Source organism: Staurois parvus, unplaced genomic scaffold (genome assembly GCF_062004578.1).
Source record: "Staurois parvus isolate SC_StPar_1 unplaced genomic scaffold, SC_StPar_1.0 ptg000679l, whole genome shotgun sequence".
NCBI lineage: Eukaryota > Metazoa > Chordata > Amphibia > Anura > Ranidae > Staurois > Staurois parvus.
In genome coordinates this window covers 269,656-290,511 of record NW_028318475.1, presented here as the reverse complement: position 1 = coordinate 290,511, position 20,856 = coordinate 269,656, and the positions used below count along the sequence as shown (strand labels likewise).

The 20,856-nt window shown below is 40.3% G+C and overlaps 1 protein-coding gene across 6 annotated transcripts in view; it reads left to right on the top strand.

Annotated features, from left to right (window-relative positions):
• The window catches only part of CDKL2 (cyclin dependent kinase like 2), a 69,524-nt gene extending 51,676 nt beyond the window's left edge, over positions 1-17,848 (top strand). For 5 of the 6 annotated variants that reach the window (XM_089652292.1, XM_089652291.1, XM_089652290.1 and 2 more), the window contains 4 exons: positions 1,655-1,751; positions 9,796-9,931; positions 12,730-12,836; positions 14,742-17,848. In XM_089652292.1, coding sequence (XP_089508418.1) covers positions 1,655-1,751; positions 9,796-9,931; positions 12,730-12,836; positions 14,742-14,810 — 409 coding nt within the window. In that variant the 3' untranslated portion in view covers positions 14,811-17,848. The remainder of the gene's footprint in view (positions 1-1,654; positions 1,752-9,795; positions 9,932-12,729; positions 12,837-14,741) is intronic. The other variant, XM_089652295.1, reaches the window with a different exon arrangement.
• Positions 17,849-20,856: the final 3,008 nt, after the last annotated feature.

Genomic DNA, 20,856 nt, shown 5'->3' with positions numbered 1-20,856 from the left:
ACATGGAGTAAATGGCGCAGTAGTACTACTGTAGTAGTTGTGTTATAAAATACCACTCTAATATATCAATTACTGTTTAAGACTTCTCCAATCATAGGGTGAAAGTGTTGCAGTTAGTGTTCATTTTGACATCAAATTTAGTTTTAGTCATAGTCTTTTGACTAAATTGCTATTTAAGTTTTAGTCGCATTTTAGTCATCTGAATTGTTTTAATTTTAGTTGTATTGTAGTCGACTAAAATCTCCAGAACATTTTAGTCGACTAATATCTAATGGGTTCAGTTAAATTGTAATGCATTATTTAAGCATTTCTCTAGAATTATATACTGCTGGAGTGAAAATGTAGTAACATGGTATTTATGGTATTAAGGTTTAAACATGCAGTATAGGCACGAATTTAGCCATTGTGATTTATAAGGGACAATTCAAAAAGCAGTAGCTTACCGCATCCAAGTATAAAGTAAGATACCGCACAGCGTTTTTTTTTTTAAATTTGAGATTCACTAAAAAACACTACTAAAATACTGCATGAGTTATTTTATTAAGTCATGCTGTTTTTTCGTAGTAAAAATGTGCGGTAATGTAACAAGGCATCAGCTGTCATCAGAATTGCAGACAATTAAAAGTTTGGGATTTTGAGGGAAACCCCCACACCAATTCATTATATACGCCTGGAGTGAAAATCTAATAACATGCTATTATTTACGGTATTAAAGTTTAAACATGCACTATAGACACAGATTTTGCCATTGTGATATATAGGGGACAATTCACAAAGCGGTATCTTACTGCATTCAAGTATACAGTAAGATACCAGATCCCGCCCGCCCCCCCCCCCATGTGAATGAGTATGGGGTACATGGTACCCCTACTCATTCACCAAAAGCAAAAATGTAGTGTAAAAAAACACAGGAGGCAGTTTTTGACAAGTCTTTTAATAAAAAAACAAAAATTTAAAAAAAAGTCCCCCTGTGTAGATCCATAGTCAATCACGATGCCTGCCACCACCGCCAACCCCCCAAAAAACAAGCTCTGGTCCCAACAAGGGCTCCCACCGCCTGACAGCTCCACTGCCTGAAAGTTCTTAAATAACTAAGGGGCAGGGCCATCTAGTGATGTAACTGGGTGACCTTGCGACATCAACCAGAGCATGCTGGGTCGATGACTTCACAAGGGGGCAGGGTCACCTTACCCCATACTCATTCACATGGGGGGGCGACATCTGGGGGCCCACTTGTTAAAGAGGGCTTTCAGACTCCGATAAGCCCCCTGCCCACAGACACCCACAACCACTGGCTAGGGTTGTGGGGAAGAGGTCCTTGTCCCTATCACAGGGGACAAAGTGTTTTGGAGGGGGAGGGGGCAGAGCCCCTTCATGAGTGTTGCTTGTAGCCTTGAATCTGCTTTTATGCCCATATCTATCAGACCTAAAGCTCGCTGTGAGTTTTCTGTATAAGATAGATTTTGTGAACTGCAGTGCTATGTAGCTAATTTTCTGTTTGCTAATTAATTTGGAGGTTAGGAACTGTTTGAAACCACGTAACCTATTGCATGTTCCTGCAAAATGTCACCTACAACTTTAGTATTTTATCTGTTATAGTTTACTATATTACCATGCCATGTGTTTAGGACTGCTCCTTTTCTTTTTATTTCAGGGGAGAAGAAAAGAGTAAAATGTATGTAAGCAGTTTCAAACTAAATGGAGGAAGACCTTCCCAAGGAACTACTTATAATCCAAACATTTCAAGTCTGGTAAAGTCATGCTTTTTTTTTCATAAACAAACATTTTGGGGTCTAGATAATGCAGTAACCCATTGCAACTAATCATCTACTGTCATTCTTTGTTCTTATTCATGAAAGGAAAAATCTGATTGGTATGGATTGGTATGTACTTTACATGCTATTAATCTTTTTTGCATTGTCTGATTCAGTAAATAAATTCACATGCCTCTTTTATGTGGGTTTTTCCACCCAGCATTTAAGTACAGTTGGATAGTCCAGAAGACCTTAATGGCTCTTATAGCTTGATGAATAAAGTAAAGCATGTTTCCCTAGGACTGGATTTGTAATTTTTTTTTTAATTTTGTTCTGATAAGCCCCAAATACCCATGTTATTAGGTAGCCAAGACTATCTCAACTTCTAGTGCATAGACTCAAACATAAAAAATATTGCCATAGTTGCGTGTGGCCTAACAAGCAGTCAAGCCGACCCTGAACTTACCCTTGAACACTTACCTGGGCAATACAGGACTTTGTTCAATGACTCTCCCCCGTGTGTGTGGTGGGAGGAGACTGACCCCCGGTCCACTCACTTTCTGTGTGCTTCACCCCCTCACTCCCAGGGGTTCCAGACAATGGGCACTTCTCCAGGCCGACAGAGAGGGAACACCAGCAGAACACATTCTGACACATATTGAGATACAGGCCAATGAATAATTAGAACGTCTTTACTGAACGTAGTGCAACAATTACAGTCAAGTAAAGGCATTGCTCTTCACATCATGGCTGAACTAAAGGTTCCAACACAATCCATACAGTTGAACTTAGCCAACATGGGGGAGACAGCTGCAATTGGGCCCAGGTCCATAGAACTCATTACCTCTCTCTGGGACCCAGCAAAGTCCTTTCCTGTCACAGAAGTAATGCAGGCCTAGGAGGGCTCTTCTGGACTAGCTTCTTCTTCCCTGGTACCCCCCCAGGGAGGGGAGGGGGAGAAGGACACATTCTGCTGTCTTCCTTTTATCTTCCTGCTTTCAAGCCCAACTGAACTCCCAGTCCCAGAACCACCCACCTAATGGGACTCCCTCCCACTCCTCCCTCCAAAGGGAGGGATTCCGCCTAAAGGGGAACTTTGGTGCTGCACATACCTACACCTAAAACCTTCTTGGCTGTTCCTCGGCATTTTAGCAAACTGTGCATTTCTCTCACTGTTACATTTTTACTGAACTCTGGGAGTACAGCTTTCACTATAATTCCAGCACTCTGATGCTGAGCCTTTGAGTGTTTACAGAAGCTACAGATTCATTCGTAACTGCTCTGCCTGTCCCTCCTTTCCTCTTGTCCAATCATGGAAGGCTTTGCATGTTGTGAGCCCATTCACAAAAATATAGTCTTTTGTGTGTAGCACCCTCCTAGTTAGCTAGGGGGAGCTAGAGCCCTGATTGTTAGAGAAAAGGGCTGAGTAGCAGCCTGGGTGCAATAGTCAGGGAATCAAATTTGAGTCAGGACCTGAGAGGCTCTGCAGACCAGCCCTCTGGAATTTCTATCTGCTTTAGAACTTTAGAGAAAGGTCTAAAAGCAGTGGGTGGATCTGAGGAGTGGCTGGCCTGAACTCTTGAAGGATCCTGGCCAACAGGAGGCATGGAAAGGGGCTGGTACAACATTTAGGAGTTTCTGAGCCTGCTCAGCTGCGGGAGAGTTCGGGTGTAAGACAGTGAGTAAGATGTGAGGCTGAAGGAGGGAGCCTGTGAGGAGGCCCAGATGGAGAGAGGGGCTCACCTACAGGCAATGGAGCTGGAAAGGAGGAAAGTTCAGAGCTTCACTGGCCCCCAGAGCGAGGACTACCTGTACAGCAGGGAAGGAGCGGCCCAGCTAGAAGGCCTGGTAGCAGCCACCAACCAATCAGAGCTACAGGACAGGATCTGAGTGAGTACCCCTGCACCCCCCTGGACGAATAGGGGAAGGAGCACTCTGGTTGGAAACCACCTGCCTGGGACAGTCCTTTTCTCAAAGTGACAGGAACCGGATCCCCTGTTCAGGGATACCTCCAGATTACTAGGTGAATTTATTTATTTTATTTATTTATTTATCGAGTTTATATAGCGCCAAAGGGTTTGCTCAGCGCTGTACAATAGAGGGGGGACAATACATGAAACAGTACAGTAACATCAAACAGCACACAAGGGGTAAGAGGGCCCTACTCTTTCGAGCTTACAATCTAGGAGGGAGGGGGTAGAGGTACAGGAGGAAATGGCTGTGGGGGATGGAGTGGTAGGAGGAGGGAAGGGCAGCGGCTGTTAGGTGAGGGTGGGGTAGGCTTCCCTGAAGAGGTGGGTTTTCAGGGAGCGCCTGAAGGTGAGGAGGGAAGGTGACAGTCTGATGGATTGGGGTAGTGAGTTCCAGAGGATGGGGGAGGACCTGGAGAAGTCTTGCAGTCGTGCGTGGGAGGAGGAGACCAGGGAGCAAGATAGAAGGAGGTCCTGTGAAGAGCGAAGGGTACGGGTAGGGTGGTACTTGGGAATCAGGTCGGTGAGGTAGTTAGGGGCAGTGTTGTGAATGGCTTTATAGGTCAGAGTGAGCAGTTTGAATTTAATGCGTTGGGCAATGGGGAGCCAGTGGAGGGAGAGGCAGAGGGGGGTGGCAGAGGTGGAGCGGCTGGTGAGGTGGATGAGTCTGGCAGCTGAGTTCAGGATGGTCTGAAGCGGGGAGAGTTTGCACTGGGGTAGGCCGATGAGGAATTAAGAGTTGTTCATCTAGGGTCTGGGGTGGTACATTAGGAGATGCTGGCTAACTCTCCAACAGAGACTGTGTTGCAGTGGAGGCTTGTAAATAGTTCCAGGATGTTGCTCTCAATTCATCAGTTCCCTTGGGCATCCTGTAAACCCCTAACCCTATCCCAGTTTAAATCTGCCAAAATAAAATAACAAAAACAAAGCTCAAGGACTGATCTCTGACTATTGATGCAAGTCTATGTGGAAATGTGTGTTGCCTGGCTGTGCAGGGCTAAAGGGAGCCTGGAAATCTTTGAAACTCCTAAGGGGGTAGTGCTACATGTGAATGGACAGCAAAGGGGAGGAATGGGTAGTCACCCAGCAGCCACATAGTAATAGCTGTACTCCCAGAACACAGAAAATTAGCAAATAAAAGAGAGAGAGATCCACAAGGTGGCATATACCTTGTTAAACTTAGCCCCCATATAAGCCAGCAGATTCCTAAAACTGATGCATTTCCTAGACTTCTTTTTTAAAAACAATACATTTTCTGGACTATATCATATTGCAAATGTGGTAAAGCATAGAGGCTGAGGAAATATCATGAAAGAGCTCCCTCTACCAGCTGATTTCCTGTATTTAATACATAACAAATATACACTGCTCAAAAAAATTAAAGGAACACTTTTTAATCAGAGTATAGCATCAAATCAGTTAAACTCCTGGGATATTGATCTGGTCAGTTAAATAGCAGAGGGGGTTGTTAATCAGTTTCAGCTGCTTTGGTGTTAGTTAAATTAACAACAGGTGCACTAGATGGGTAACAATGAGACAACCTCCAAAACAGGAATGATTTTACAGGTGGAGGCCACTGAAATTTTTTTCCCTACTCATCTTTTCTGCCTGTTTTGTACTAGTTTTGCATTTGGCTAGGGTCAGTGTCACTACTGGTAGCATGAGGTGATACCTGGACCCTACAGAGGTTGCATATTCAGTCCAGCTCCTCCAGGATGGTGCATCAATATGTGCCATTGCCAGAAGGTTTGCTGTGTCTCCCAGCACAGTCTCAAGAGTGTGAAGGAGTTTCCAGGATACAGGCAGTTACTCTAGGAGAGCTGGACAGGGACATCAGCAGGACTGATATCTGCTCCTTTGTGCAAGGAGGAACAGGATGAGCGCTGCCAGAGCCCTACAACATTACCTCCAGCAGGCCACTGGTGTGAATGTCTCTGACCAAACAATCAGAAACAGACTTCATGAGGGTGGCCCAAGGGCCTGGCATCGTCTAGTGGGCTCTGTGCTCACTGCCCGGCACCACAGAGCTTGATTGGCATTTGCCATTGAACACCAGAATTAGCCAATTGGCAGTCTGCCAATGGCGCCCTGTGCTTTTCACAGATGAGAGCAGGTACACCCTGAGCACATGTGACAGACGTGAAAGGGTCTGGGGAAGCCATGGAGAATGTCATGCTGCCTGTAACATTGTTTAGCATGATCATTTTGGTGGTGGGTCAGTGATGGTCTGGGGAGGCATATCAATGGAGGGACACACAGACTTCTACAGGCTAGACAATGGCACCCTGACTGCCATTAGGTATCGGGATGAAATCCTTGGACCCATTGTCAGACCCTACGCTAATGCAATGGGTCCTGGGTTCCTCCTCGTGCATGACAATGCCCAGCCTCATGTGGTGAGAATATGCAGGCAGTTCTTGGAAGATGAAGGAATTGATACCGTTGAATGGCTCCCATGCTAAACCTAACCTAAATCCAATAGAACACCTCTGGGATATCATGTTTCGGTCCATCCGACGTCATCAGGTTGCACCTCAGTCTGTCCAGGAGCTCAGTGATGCCCTGGTCCAGATTTGGGAGGAAATACTCCAGGACACCATTCTTCATCTCATTAGGAGCATGCCCCAATGTTGTCAGGCATGCATACAAGCACATGGGGGCCATACAAACTACTGAGTACCATTTTGAGTTGCTGCAATAGAATTTCAGCAAAATGGACTAGCCTTCTGCATCATATTTTCACTTTGATTTTCGGGGTGTCTTTGAATTCAGTCCTCTGTAGGTTGATCATTTTCATTCCCATCAAACGATGGGGCATCCTTACATTCCTAACACATTATCCAGTCTATATAAGTATAGATATCCAGCATGATATTTTTCCCCATTCAGATTTGATGTGTTTTCAAGGTGTTCCTTTAATTTTTTTGAGCAGTGTATGTAACAATATTAAACGCTGCCTCAAAAATTACTCTAAAGGCATTATAAACCTTTTGATCTGCATAAGATATGCTTTGATCATATACTGTAGTTTCATGATGTAGTATGTTGGCCTCTGCCTATAGTAGAGTAAATCTTCACATTCCTGATTCAGAGGTTTCTGTTCATGTTTAAACATGAGGCATGCTGTGTGGTACTGCACAGGTTAACGCATGACCTCTGTCTGTAGTGTAGTAACTTAACTTTCTGTTAAAGCAGAGCTCCAGTCAAAGCTGAAAAAAATAAGTCAGCAGCTGCAAAAACTGTAGCTGCTGACCTATAAAAAACAACCACTCACCTGTCCCACCTTCCAGGGGTGTGCTCACCGCAACTGGGTTCATCTGCCATCCTCTCTTCTGGCATCTTAAGTGTGGGCACCTGGTTGTCACAGCTTGCGACTTCCCCTGGAAGACTGCGGGGAGAGAGGGAGGACAACTTCCACTTCCAATCTCCTATGCATTCACAGCGGAAGTGGGAGTGGGTACCTGTCAAAATTGGGTAAACCCCCCCCCCCCGCCTGCTCCCCAAAGGTGCCAATTCCTCATGGGCAGCAGGGGACGAGTACTTAAAGCTGAACTTCCCCCTTTGAGTGGAGCTCCGCTTTAAGAAACAACATATCCTTTCTATCTCTCTGTCTAGCGCTCTGCAGGTGAGTATTACATAGTAATTAGATCTGATACAGACACAAATTAGCAGAACATTTAACAGAGATCTCTCAATGCTGGAAGAGGCATTAGCACTTCCACATTTGTTATCCAACACATAGGAAATGGCTAGGCATGCAATGAATGCTGTGTGATGTGGAACAAGAAGTTATGTTGTCCCTCTGGTGAATAGGGACAGGCTACCTGCAGCAATAGGTGGATATAGAAGAATCAATAATCCATTACACTACAAATTGCAGCCATAACATGTGAGCCCATCATTACAAGGTAAGGCAAACAAACAACACATGGAATATACTGTATGTACACTAATACCTAATTAAAACAACAAAAACATTTGAAAGTTCACAATGCCTTTATATCAATAGGTTATCATTAGAGATGAGCGAATCGAACTTGGCGAAGTGGAATTCGTTTCGAATATTAGGAAAAATTAGATTCGCACCGAATCTGAATTTTAGGAAACTTCGGGTGCACGAATCGAATTTTCCCCGATCAGCCGGCAAAAAGTGTCACTGCAGAGAGCTCCGCTATTTCTGACAGTTCTCTGACAGTTCTGACAGTTCATTTACAGCGGTTGAAACATTGTATCTATTTGTTTCCATTTAGGATACAGATGTTTTTATTCGGAAATAAATAGATACAATGTTTCAACCGCTGTAAATGTGAAGGAACTGTCAGAGAACTGTCAGAAATAGCGGAGCTCTCTGCAGATACACTTTTTGCTGTACTGGAATTCTTCTTCTTTTCATTCTTCTTCTTCTTTTCATTCTTCTTCTTCTTCTTCTTCTTCTTCTTCTTCTTCTTCTTCTTTTCATTCTTCTTCTTCTTCTTTTCATTCTTCTTCTTCTTCTTTTCATTCTTCTTCTTCTTTTCATTCTTCTTTTCATTCTTCTTCTTCTTCTTTTCATTCTTCTTCTTTTCATTCTTCTTCTTTTCATTCTTCTTTTCATTCTTCTTCTTCTTCTTCTTTTCATTCTTCTTCTTCTTCTTTTCATTCTTCTCATTCTTCTTTTCATTCTTCTTCTCATTCTTCTTTTCATTCTTCTTCTTCTTTTCATTCTTCTTTTCATTCTTCTTCTTCTTCTTTTCATTCTTCTTCTTTTCATTCTTCTTCTTTTCATTCTTCTTTTCATTCTTCTTCTTCTTCTTCTTTTCATTCTTCTTCTTCTTCTTTTCATTCTTCTCATTCTTCTTTTCATTCTTCTTCTCATTCTTCTTTTCATTCTTCTTCTTCTTCTTTTCATTCTTCTTCTTTTCATTCTTCTTCTTCTTCTTTTCATTCTTCTTTTCATTCTTCTTCTTTTCATTCTTCTTCTTCTTCTTCTTTTCATTCTTCTTTTCATTCTTCTTCTTCTTCTTTTCATTCTTCTCATTCTTCTTTTCATTCTTCTTCTCATTCTTCTTCTTCTTCTTTTCATTCTTCTCATTCTTCTTTTCATTCTTCTTCTCATTCTTCTTTTCATTCTTCTTCTTCTTTTCATTCTTCTTCTTCTTTTCATTCTTCTTCTTTTCATTCTTCTTTTCATTCTTCTTCTTCTTTTCATTCTTCTTTTCATTCTTCTTCTTCTTTTCATTCTTCTTCTTCTTCTTTTCATTCTTCTTTTCATTCTTCTTCTTCTTCTTTTCATTCTTCTTCTTCTGCTTTTCATTCTTCTTTTCATTCTTCTTCTTTTCATTCTTCTTCTTCTTCTTTTCATTCTTCTTTTCATTCTTCTTCTACTTCTTTTCATTCTTCTTCTTCTTCTTTTCATTCTTCTCATTCTTCTTTTCATTCTTCTTTTCATTCTTCTTCTTCTTCTTTTCATTCTTCTTCTTCTTCTTCTTCTTTTCATTCTTCTTCTTCTTCTTTTCATTCTTCTTTTCATTCTTCTTCTTCTTCTTTTCATTCTTCTTCTTCTTTTCATTCTTCTTTTCATTCTTCTTCTTCTTCTTTTCATTCTTCTTTTCATTCTTCTTCTTCTTTTTATTCTTCTTCTTTTCATTCTTCTTTTCATTCTTCTTCTTCTTTTCATTCTTCTTCTTCTTCTTCTTCTTCTTCGTCGTGCCCCGTGACTGCCCAAATGAGTGAAGTGTGCGGTGATTCTAAGATCGACGGCACTCATCTGCATGTCATACTGACTGACAGTATTATTTCTCTTCCCCAGCAGACTCCAAGGGCATTTAAATTAAAGGTACAGTGTTCTGCACTAATATAAAGGCTCTCTGAAGCCTAGAAACCCTTTTAATAAGTTAAATTCGCAGCGAATAAATTCGCATCGAATAGAATTTCTCCCGCAAATTCGACGAATCAGCCGAATCGAATTTTTGAATAATTCGCTCATCTCTAGTTATCATGTTCAAGTACGACAAGCCAGAACAAAGTATAGTAAATGTACTTTTTAGAAGTCTACATTACACTTAGTAACTCACAGATGTTTTTGACAACAGGTTGCCAATGAAAAGAGCCTTCTTCAACTAAACAAGAAAAAATGGGACTTTTCAAGAGCAGATGTGAGGCTACCAGAGCTGAGCTATGGTCATTTACCAGAACTTAAAGGCACAGAGGGATATAATTTCTATAGTGGTATGTCTTTACTTTTTTTTTTACTTCCTGCTTTTCTGAAACTATTTCCCAATATTATTAAAGTATTTATACCCCTTCATAGCAGCTACTGTCTACTTAGAACCCCCTGGGTTGGGTCACTTTATTTAAATAATTGTTTGTTACTTTATTTCAAACCATCTTTTATGTTTTAAAAGCTGAACTCCAGGCCCAAATATCTTTCATTTAAATATATTCCTCAACAGCCACAAAGAATATACAGTAATTCTACTGTGTGTGCACTAAAAGTCTTTGCAAACACAGTTATTATCTTGTAAAAGCAGCTGTAAGTTCATCGCTGGACTGCACATATCCCATGCAGAGAGAAGAGCTGTGGGAGGGATGCAGCAGGCCCCACCCACTACAGGAGGGATGGATACAAGATCAATCACCTTGTACAAGGAGAGAGAGCAGCAGTGACTAGTCTTTATTACAGCCAACCTTTCATTCTGGATTACTGCACAGATCTGGAAGAAATACAAAAACCAGGGATAGGGTCAGGGATAAAGTTGTGAAGAAGGTTAAAGCATGGCTATGTTATAAAAAAAATCCCAAGCTTTGAAGATCTCATGGAGCACTGTTCAATCCATCATCCGAAAGTGGAAAGAGTGTAGCACAATTGCAAACCTACCAAGACAAGGCTGCCCACCTAAACTGACAGGCCAGGCAAGGGCAGCATTAATCAGAGAAGCAGCCAAGAGGTCCATGGTAACTCTGGAGGTGCTGCAGAGATCCACAGCTCAGGTGGGAGAATCTGTCTAGTCTGTGCACTCCACAAATCTGGCCTGCATGGAAGAGTGGCAAGCCAAAAGCCATTGTTGAAAGAAAGCCATAAGAAGTCCTGTTTGCAGTTTGTGAGAAGCTATGTGGGGGACACAACAAACATGTGGGAGAAGGTGCTCTGGTCAGATGAGACCAAAATTTTACTTTTTGGCCCAAAAGCAAAAAATTATGTGTGGCAGAAAACTAACACTGCACATCACCCTGAACACAACATTGCCATCAAGAAACATGTTGTAGGGATGCTTTCCTTCAGCAGGGACAGGGAAGCTGGTCAGAGTTGATGAGAAGGTGGATGGAGCCAAATACAGGGAAATCTTAGAAGAAAACCTGTTAGAGTCTGCAAAAGACTTGAGACTGGGGAAGAGGGTCACCTTCTAGCAGAACAACGACCCTAAGCATACAGCCAGAGCTACAATGGAATGGTTTAGATCTAAGCATATTCATGTGTTAGAATGGCCCAGTCAAAGTCCAGACCTAAATCCAATTGAGAATCTGTGGCAAGACTTGCAAATTGCTGTTCAGATGCTCTCCATCCAATCTGACAGAGCTTGAGCTATTTTGCAAAGAAGAATGGGCAGAAATGACACTCTCTAGATGTGCATAGATGGTAAAGCTGGTAGAGACATCCCCAAAAAGACTTGCAGCTGTAATTGCAGTGAAAGGTGGTTCTACAAAATATTGACTTGGGGGGGTTGAATACAAATGCACACCACACTTTTCAGATATTTATTTGTAAAAAATGTTGAAAACCATTTATCATTTTCCTTCCACTTCACAATTATGTGCCACTTTGTGTTGGTCTATCACATAAAATCCCAATAAAATACATTTACGTTTTTGGTTGTAACATGACAAAATGTGGAAAATTTCAAGGGGGCAATACTTTTTCAAGGCACTGTATATACTAGTTCTCTAGTATTTGGTAATTAGAAATTTAAAGTGTCTTTAAATCCAATTCCATATTTATGATACAGTATAGTGCAGTTTACCAATCTGAAGATGTGGTTTTCTACGTTAGTTTTGTCAGGCTTTTTTCCCTTTTTTTTTACTTGGTGATCCCACGAATAATATACTTTTTGCCCTTCATGACTACATTCATTTAGGCTTTGTTTACATCTTTGTTGGCATGTTTGCACATGCACGTCACAGGTAGAGCAGCCCATTCATTTCAATGGGCTACTCTACCCACAAGAAACGCGGGGAAAGAAGACCCCAACCCTTGGGACCATGCTGTTTAGCATGCATGGACCCTGGTTCCAAACGAGACACAGCCTGTACAAGCTGCAGAGGACTCGATGTGAGTCAGGAGACCTGGCTTCCACCACAGCCGTGGCCCCCAGATGTCCATCTACCCACTCTTCTCTGTCTCTGGAACCTCATCTGGATGACTTCTCTATGTATCCATGCCTGCTTACTACTTGCCTCTTGTGAGTTACATACCATTGTGTGCAATAAATGATTGTCAAACTTAGTCTAGCATCCCTCTCTCTCCTTTTATCTTCCACTACAGAGTCCAGCTTAACTCTATAGGGTGCTGCCTCATGAATGTGCTATCCAAATAGCTGAATACCTCCCTACTACCTGTGGGACTGTAATATTTAACCCCATCTGTCCAGCCCCAATATATTACCTGTGAAATCATGCCAAGGGTGACGATGCTTAGGGGTGCCACGTTTCTATACAGGTTGAGAATGCATACGACTTTGCTCGAGTTTCCCACCTGCAGAGAAGTTATCCCAGCCTAATTTTACCTTTGTTCATCACTATTATATTGGGGTGGGGGAGAATTAGTCATTTGCAGAATAAAGGTAACATTCTTTTTAAGTTCCAGGTTAGTTCACAGGAAGTTACAAGGATACTGCATTTTTGGCAAGATCAACATATATATTCTGTACTTGCTGAAAACTAATTGACATGGAGATGGTAAATGAGCGTAATTTTAAATATTTTGTTTTTGTACTTACCTTCCGCCGGGTGAGTAACAAATAATTTTGTAGTTCGCAGTTCAAAGTTGGGAAAGAAAGAGAACAAGACAATCACTGACTCCCGCATCCCTTCTCTTGCTACAGTTGATACTCATAATTCAAACACAGCCTTACCACAGGTGAGACTACTGATGTATATATTCTGCTATGAATAAAAGCACTAATAATCTGTTATTGTACAATATTGAAGATACTTTGTTCACATATCTGCAAGATATATAAAATGAGTACTTTTACTCACATTAAAATGTCCAGGAAAAATAGTGCAATGGGCCTTCTTACCTTCACTCCCCCCCCAACACTTCATGGTTTCTCTAAGGCACTGGTGACATAGTCAGTGCCTCAAAGACACACCTTGGGAAGGCTATGTCACTAGTGTCTTACAAGGAAGATCTTTTTCTCAACTACGAGCTCCTGGGAAGGGGAGCTTTTTATCTTCAGCAGACCGATATAATGCCCTATGGCACATGTGTGTGTAGGGGTGCATGACAATATACTCATCTGTTGCAAAACAAAAGCTCCACCCACCCTCCAAGATATTGCAATACTTCACAGTACTCAGGTTTATTAACCACTTGCCTACCGGGCACTTATACCCCCTTCTTTACCAGGCCAATTTTCAGCTTTCAGCGCTGTTGCACTTTGAATGACAATTGCGCAGTCATGCAAGATTGTACCCATATGAAATTTTTATCATTTTTTTCTCACAAATAGAGCTTTCTTTTGGTAGTATTTAATCGCAGCTGGGAGCTTTACTTTTACTATAAACAAAAAAATTGCTAAAAATTTGAAAAAAAAAAGTTTCTTTGTTTCAATTATAACATTTTTCAAACAGGTAATTTTTCTCCTTCACTGATGTGCGTTGATGAGGCAGCACTGATTGGCACTGATAGGCAGCACTGAAGGGCACTGATAGACGGCACTGATAGGCAGCACTAATGAGGTGGCACGGATAGGCGGCACGGATAGGCAGCACTAATGAGGTGTCACGGATAGGCGGCACTGGTAGGCGCCACTGATGATGGGTACTGATAGACAGCACTGACTGGCATCACTGCTGGGCACTGACTGGCGGCACTGCTAGGCATTGACTGGCGCAACTGCTGGGCACTGACTGGCACAGCTGCTGGACACTGACTGGTGGCACTGACTGGAAGCACTGCTGGGCTGCACTGATGGGCACTGGTGGATGGCACTGGTGGGCACAGGTGGGTGGCACTGGTGGGCACAGGTGGGTGGCACTGCTGGGCATAGGTAGGTGGCACTTCTGGGCACAGGTGTGTGGCACTGCTGGGTGGCACTGGTGGGCACTGCTGGGCACAGGTGGGTGCACTGCTGGGCACAGGTGGGCGGCACTGGTGGGTGGCACTACTGGGCACCGATCATCAGGGCACTGATCATCAGTGCTCTGATGATCGGTGCCGATCCCTGCTCTGACAACTGCCGGTTCTCGCCAGTATTTTCCTCGCGCTCTGACAGCGCAAGGAAAGTGCAGCCAAGAACCGGCAATTGCATTTCCCGGTGATCAGCGTGTCATTGGACACGGCTGTTCACGTGGTAAAAGGCCGCTGTGATTGGCCTTTTACCACATCACGTGATCAGCTGTGTCCGTAGGACACAGCGATCACGGATATCGCCGGGTGCGTGCCCCCAGAGGAGCGCAGGAGAGCGCGTTCTGGGAGGACATCATATGATGCCCTCCCAGAACTGGCCGGCCGCAGTGTAGCCGTCATTCGGCTATCTGCGGTTGGCAAGTAGTTAAAGGGGAAAATGAAAGTTCCCTTACCGGCCACTATTTTCTGAGACTGGGGAATGGGAGGGTCAAGGCTTTGCCTAAAAGCTAAAAGCAATCTCAGAAAGCTACTTTCCTGGACAAGAGAGGTAAGAGCAAGCATCTCATAATCTATGCTTTTAAGTAGTACTTGCAAATATTCAGAATAGATTTCAGATTAACTTTAGAAAAATAATTCATTTGTGACGTAATAATAGGTACAATGAAAATAACTTTTTCTTTTCTACTTCAGTTTTCAGGCAATGTATTACCTGACACACTGGATATCACAGAAGCAAATTTTCCACCAGTAGAACATTAAAGGACCATTTAAAATATTATCACTTGACTAAAACAGTTTGGATCCTTCCAATTTACATTAACTGCTGTAATGAGAAAATCAGTGTTCCTAATTAATGATCATTATGAAACATCTGGGACTTTATCTTGGATACCAAATGCTAATCCATTCAGCATAACATTACCATTGATTTCAAAAGACATTATTTTACTGAATGCTGCATGAAGGATGACATGGTTTTGAATGCCACTGATTAAAGACAAGTCAACATATTTCTTTTTTTACTTTTGTATATTTAAATTTGTTTATCGGAAAGAAGCTTGCAGTTAGAAGAAAATTGTATTGAATGACTAATTATACTTGGAGCTCTGTGGACAGAGGAATCAGATAAGTCTCAGCCTGAACTACATTCTAAAATCAAGTGTACATAGTAATGTGATATACACTCTATCCTCCAGTTGTATTCATTCCAAGGATAAACTCACTGTCAGACAACTACTCCATTATATTTCATCACATGAAGATAAAGAACTAAATCTGCACACATAAGAATATATTCAAAATAAAGTGCAAGAAGCAATTATGGTGTGTGTAGTGCAATAACACATCATATTTATAATGGTCAAAATTGTGTTTAATCTTTTTCCCATAGAAGATAAAGAACCAAATCTGCACACATAAGAATATATTCAAAATAAAGTGCAAGAAGCAATTATGGTGTGTGTAGTGCGATAACACATCATATTTATAATGGTCAAAATTGTGTTTAATCTTTTTCCCATAGAATATATTTGTTTTAGCCAAGCTTTCTGGTCTGTTCTGCCATATTGGGAAACAAATGTACCTGAAAATTGCACAGAGAATTTATATCACACTAATGTATTATTTTCAATTTTTTTGCTGTTTGTTTTTTCTACAATCTTTTCTTTCATTTCAACATCTTCCTTTCATTTTACATATTCAATGTTAACTTTCCATCTCCATTTAGAACTTATATTAGATGACAAAAAGGTTAACAACAAAAAAGTTTGCTATCAGATCCACTGTACCAAATCAGTTAAGAGAAGTTTTCTAGTTGTTACCATGGATTGTTTTTGTAAATTCATCAATATTCCTTATGCTGCTTTACGGAAAAAGTCACTCTCCAAATATATATTTGGGCACACAGAATATTTAAATTTATACTGTATATTTACTGTATACTGTATATTTATATACAGTCATTCGATCACTTTTACAGGGCTAACAGCTCCCATAAAGAAAACCTGCCACTGTCCAAAGTTATCACAAAATTTTTTTTTTTAAAACTGTAAAAAATAAATTTAAATAAAATCAATAAGAATAATGAAAATGATACAATAAAAAAAACAAATTTGAAAACACCCTCCAATATGCAACTGCAAACACACATGTAGGTATGGCATATTTAAAAGGTGATTGCACCACGCATGTGAAGTATTGTCGCCAATGTCGAGGTAAGAGCAATAAGTCTGATTAACACTAAACTGATAACCTGTAACAATTTTAGGTACCGTAATTTGTTGCCATGTCACAGTCATGCCTAATTTAAAATTTTGACGTTTGATATCTATTTTCTCAATGTAAGATCATCTTTTATATTTTACTATACAATTGGCTATTATTTTGTGTTTGTGTACACTAAAATTCATTTAACTGTATTTTTTCCTGATAATTTGTGTTTAATAAATGACTGTGCGAATATCATGCCAGATAAAAAAAATTGCAACAACCGACATATTATTCTCCAGGCCCTCTGCTTTCAGAAAAAAGTAAATTTCTAGCAAAAAAATGCTGATTTTAACATGGTTATCAAAATTGCTTCGATAGTGGTAAGTGGTTAAAACAAAGCCTTCGGCTGTTTGCTCTGCTGTTTATTAATCCCTAGTTTCAGATACTCCAGACACCCATGCAGAATCCTCTCTCTCCCAGAAGTGTAGAGGGTCAACTGTAATCACACCTCACACTCAATGCATCTGCAGTATCCTGCTTTTATTTGCTTTTGGCAGGTGGATTGCATGTTGATGTGCATTGTCATCCGCAACAATAGGCTCTTTAATGGGCTTTAAAGCATCAAAAAATTTACATGAACTTTTTCATCTAAGATACTTCAGTGCTCCATACAGATGTGAACTAGCACCATTAATAAGAAAAAAAATGGCAAACATGCATACATGCATTAATGTGCATTACTGCTTCCAATCCATGACCAACTTGGTGTTCATGTTGCTTGATATAGAGAAAACAACATTACACATTCTTTCACATTCCTTTTCTGTTCTTTGTCACCGACTGTCTAGTGGTGATATTAACGACTTCAGGACCAGAATGTTACAGCCCCTGTTTCCAGTGCTAAGATAGTATGACACACAATTACTTGCCCAAGCAACACTGAATTTTATATCATTTTTAAGACAGGTCTTTCTTTTGGTGGTATTTAATAACCACTGGGGTTTTTTATTTTGTACTATATACAGGAAAAAAAAGACCTGTTTCCCTAACTTTCTGGTATAAATTATATGACACAAAAATGAGAGGACAGTACAACCACCCCCAAGATGACCACTTTCTGGAAAGTGAAAACTCCAAAAGGGATCTCCCTTTTTGCAACAATTGTTTGGAAATGAAAAAAACATGCTAGCATTGAGGTGTTTAAAATATAAATTAGGGTGTTTAAAAAGTTGCTCACTGTAAAAAAAAAAAGTTACTCACTGAAACCAAATGATAAACTTTCATTATTAGCTATGACACCAACCATTTGATGGTCATATTAGTGGAAGAAAGCTGAATGGATGAAAAGTTGAAAATTGAAAAACAATCCGACGCCAAATTCCTTACCGGTTAACTACAGATCTCCTATATTTCACTGGTTTACCTTCCCAAAAATGAATGGACTTTTGTTATGCATTTGACTGGAGTTATGTTATTGGTGGCTACAGTCCTAATGAATAATAGTGCATTTTCCATATTTACCTGTTTCTTCATGTTATGACCTGTATTCTGAAACACTTTAATAAACATTTATTGAAAGTGAAAAACAATCCCACAATCCTTGGTGGTCATTGGTATCATAAAAGAAAAACCCCAAACAATTCCACAATCATTGCCTGTCAGTAGCACTTTAAAGTGGAACTAAACCCTCTTCAGCACGTCTTTTTTTCAACAGTGGGACTTTGCAGGGGCTTCTTGCAGATAGCTTGGCTTCACATAGGCGTCTTCTAATTGTAACAGTACTCACAGGTAACTTTACACCTTCTTTGATCTTCCTGGAGCTGATTGTTGGCTGAGTCCTTGCCATTTTGGCTATTCTTCTATCCATTCGAATGGTAGTTTTTCGCTTTCTTCCACATCTTTCAGTTTTTGGTTGCCATTTTAAAGCATTTGCGATCATTTTACCTGAGCAGCCTATCATTTTCTGCACTTCTTTATATGTTTTCCCCTCTCCAATCAACTTTTTAATCAAGGTACGCTGTTCTTCTGAACAATGTCTGGAACAATCCATTTTCCTCAGAATTTCAGAGAGAAATGCACTGTAACCAGCATGTACAACATTTGCTGCCTTCCTTCCTTAAATAAGGGCAATAACTGCCACCTGTTTTTCAAAGAATGAATGACCTCACTAATAGAACTCCACACTGCTATTATTTTGAACATGCCCCTTTCAATTAGTGATTCAATTACACAGATTCAGCAGCATGCATGTCATGACTTATTTAGAGTATCTTGCGAGCCAAAATCAAAAGGTCACCCTAATATACAACATATAATATATATCCTCAATATAGTAGGATCGCAGACACCTAACACATAACTACCAATGTGTAAAACAATTTTTTGAATATAATCCTATAATGTTGCGCTCCTAAAAAACTATTGTATATATATATAATCACTTATCCATATCCTTAAACCATATGCAAATAAGTGAAAAAATCATATGATAAATACTTTAACCAGATGACATGCAAAATTTTCTTAATTAGTTTAAAAAATCAAATATTAATTAATATCCGTGATTATACTAAAACTGAATCTGTGATTAAGAATACCTAAATTAATATTACATCACTTGTAATAAAAAAAGAAATATATTACTCAAATAATTTAAATAAATATACATGAATGAATTAATTAATATATATGTGAAGACAGTGTCCCATATGACATAAAAAAATATAAAGTGACTTTGTGTTTTAATTAATCTTCAATCCATGATTGCATGTGAATCCGTGACTGATTGTGAATCCTCCCATTAGTGCAGATGTACGCTCACCTCCTTATCTGCCTATAATTAGGCTATATGCGCTTTTGGTTCTCCTCCTATGGAACCTGCTTGATTAAGACTCTTTCCTTTAGAATAGTGGATATCCGTTGTCACTGATATGTGCTCTGGGATTGATCCCTTCTCAAGAGGATCCAACTCCTCTATACTCTCCTCTCCATACGTCTCTCCACATATAGGAAAAAAATTCCGGGATGTTTACTAGACTCTTGTGCGGACAGATTTCAGTAAGTTATTCATAAGAATTACAGGCCTGACTCCATGTGATAAACTCGTTCGTGTCCGAGTCCTCCACCAACGTCCACAGCTTACTCAGGAACGCCGGTACGTTCCTGTCCGCACAAGAGTCTAGTAAACATCCCGGAATTTTTTTCCTATATGTGGAGAGACGTATGGAGAGGAGAGTATAGAGGAGTTGGATCCTCTTGAGAAGGGATCAATCCCAGAGCACATATCAGTGACAACGGATATCCACTATTCTAAAGGAAAGAGTCTTAATCAAGCAGGTTCCATAGGAGGAGAACCAAAAGCGCATATAGCCTAATTATAGGCAGATAAGGAGGTGAGCGTACATCTGCACTAATGGGAGGATTCACAATCAGTCACGGATTCACATGCAATCATGGATTGAAGATTAATTAAAACACAAAGTCACTTTATATTTTTTTATGTCATATGGGACACTGTCTTCACATATATATTAATTAATTCATTCATGTATATTTATTTAAATTATTTGAGTAATATATTTCTTTTTTTATTACAAGTGATGTAATATTAATTTAGGTATTCTTAATCACAGATTCAGTTTTAGTATAATCACGGATATTAATTAATATTTGATTTTTTAAACTAATTAAGAAAATTTTGCATGTCATCTGGTTAAAGTATTTATCATATGATTTTTTCACTTATTTGCATATGGTTTAAGGATATGGATAAGTGATTATATATATATACAATAGTTTTTTTAGGAGCGCAACATTATAGGATTATATGCATGTCATGACTGTTGGGTCTGTTGGATTTCTATTACTCTTCTACACCTGCTAGTAAATTATTTGCCATGTAGAAATATCATTTCTACCAAAAACAGTGATTGATCAGGTTAGTGATGTCTGACTGCTATTATTTTGAACACAACTGTACATACACACACTATAGTGCCAAAAGTCCAGCCATGAAATTTCCTTGCTACTAAGTATTTCACAGTCAATTTTTAGTGGTATTATAACAAAGTGGAAGAAACTGGAAACAACAGCAACTCAGCAACAAAGTGGCAGGGCATGTAAAATGACAGAGCGGCATCAGTGCATGCTGAAGAGCAGAGTGCGCAGAAGTTGCCAACCATCTGCAAAGTCAATAGTTAAAGACCTCCAAACTTCATGTGGCCTTCAGATTAGCACAACAATAGTGCGTAAAGAACTTCATGGAATGGGTTTCCATAGCCAACCAGCTGCATCCAAGCCTTACATCATAAAGTGCAATGCAAAGCATCCGATACAATGGTGTAAAGAACGCCGCCACTGGACTCTAGAGCAGTGGAGAGGTGTTCCCTGGAGTGATGAATCACGCTTCTCTGGCAATCTGATGGATGTGTTTGGGTTTGACGGTTGCCAGGAGAATGGTACTTGCCTGACTGCATTGTGCCAAGTTTAAAGTTGGTGGAGGGGGGATTATGCTGTGGAGTTGTTTTACAGGGGTTGGGCTTGGCCCCTTAGTTCCAGTAAAGGGAACTCTTAAGGCTTCAGCATACCAAGACATTTT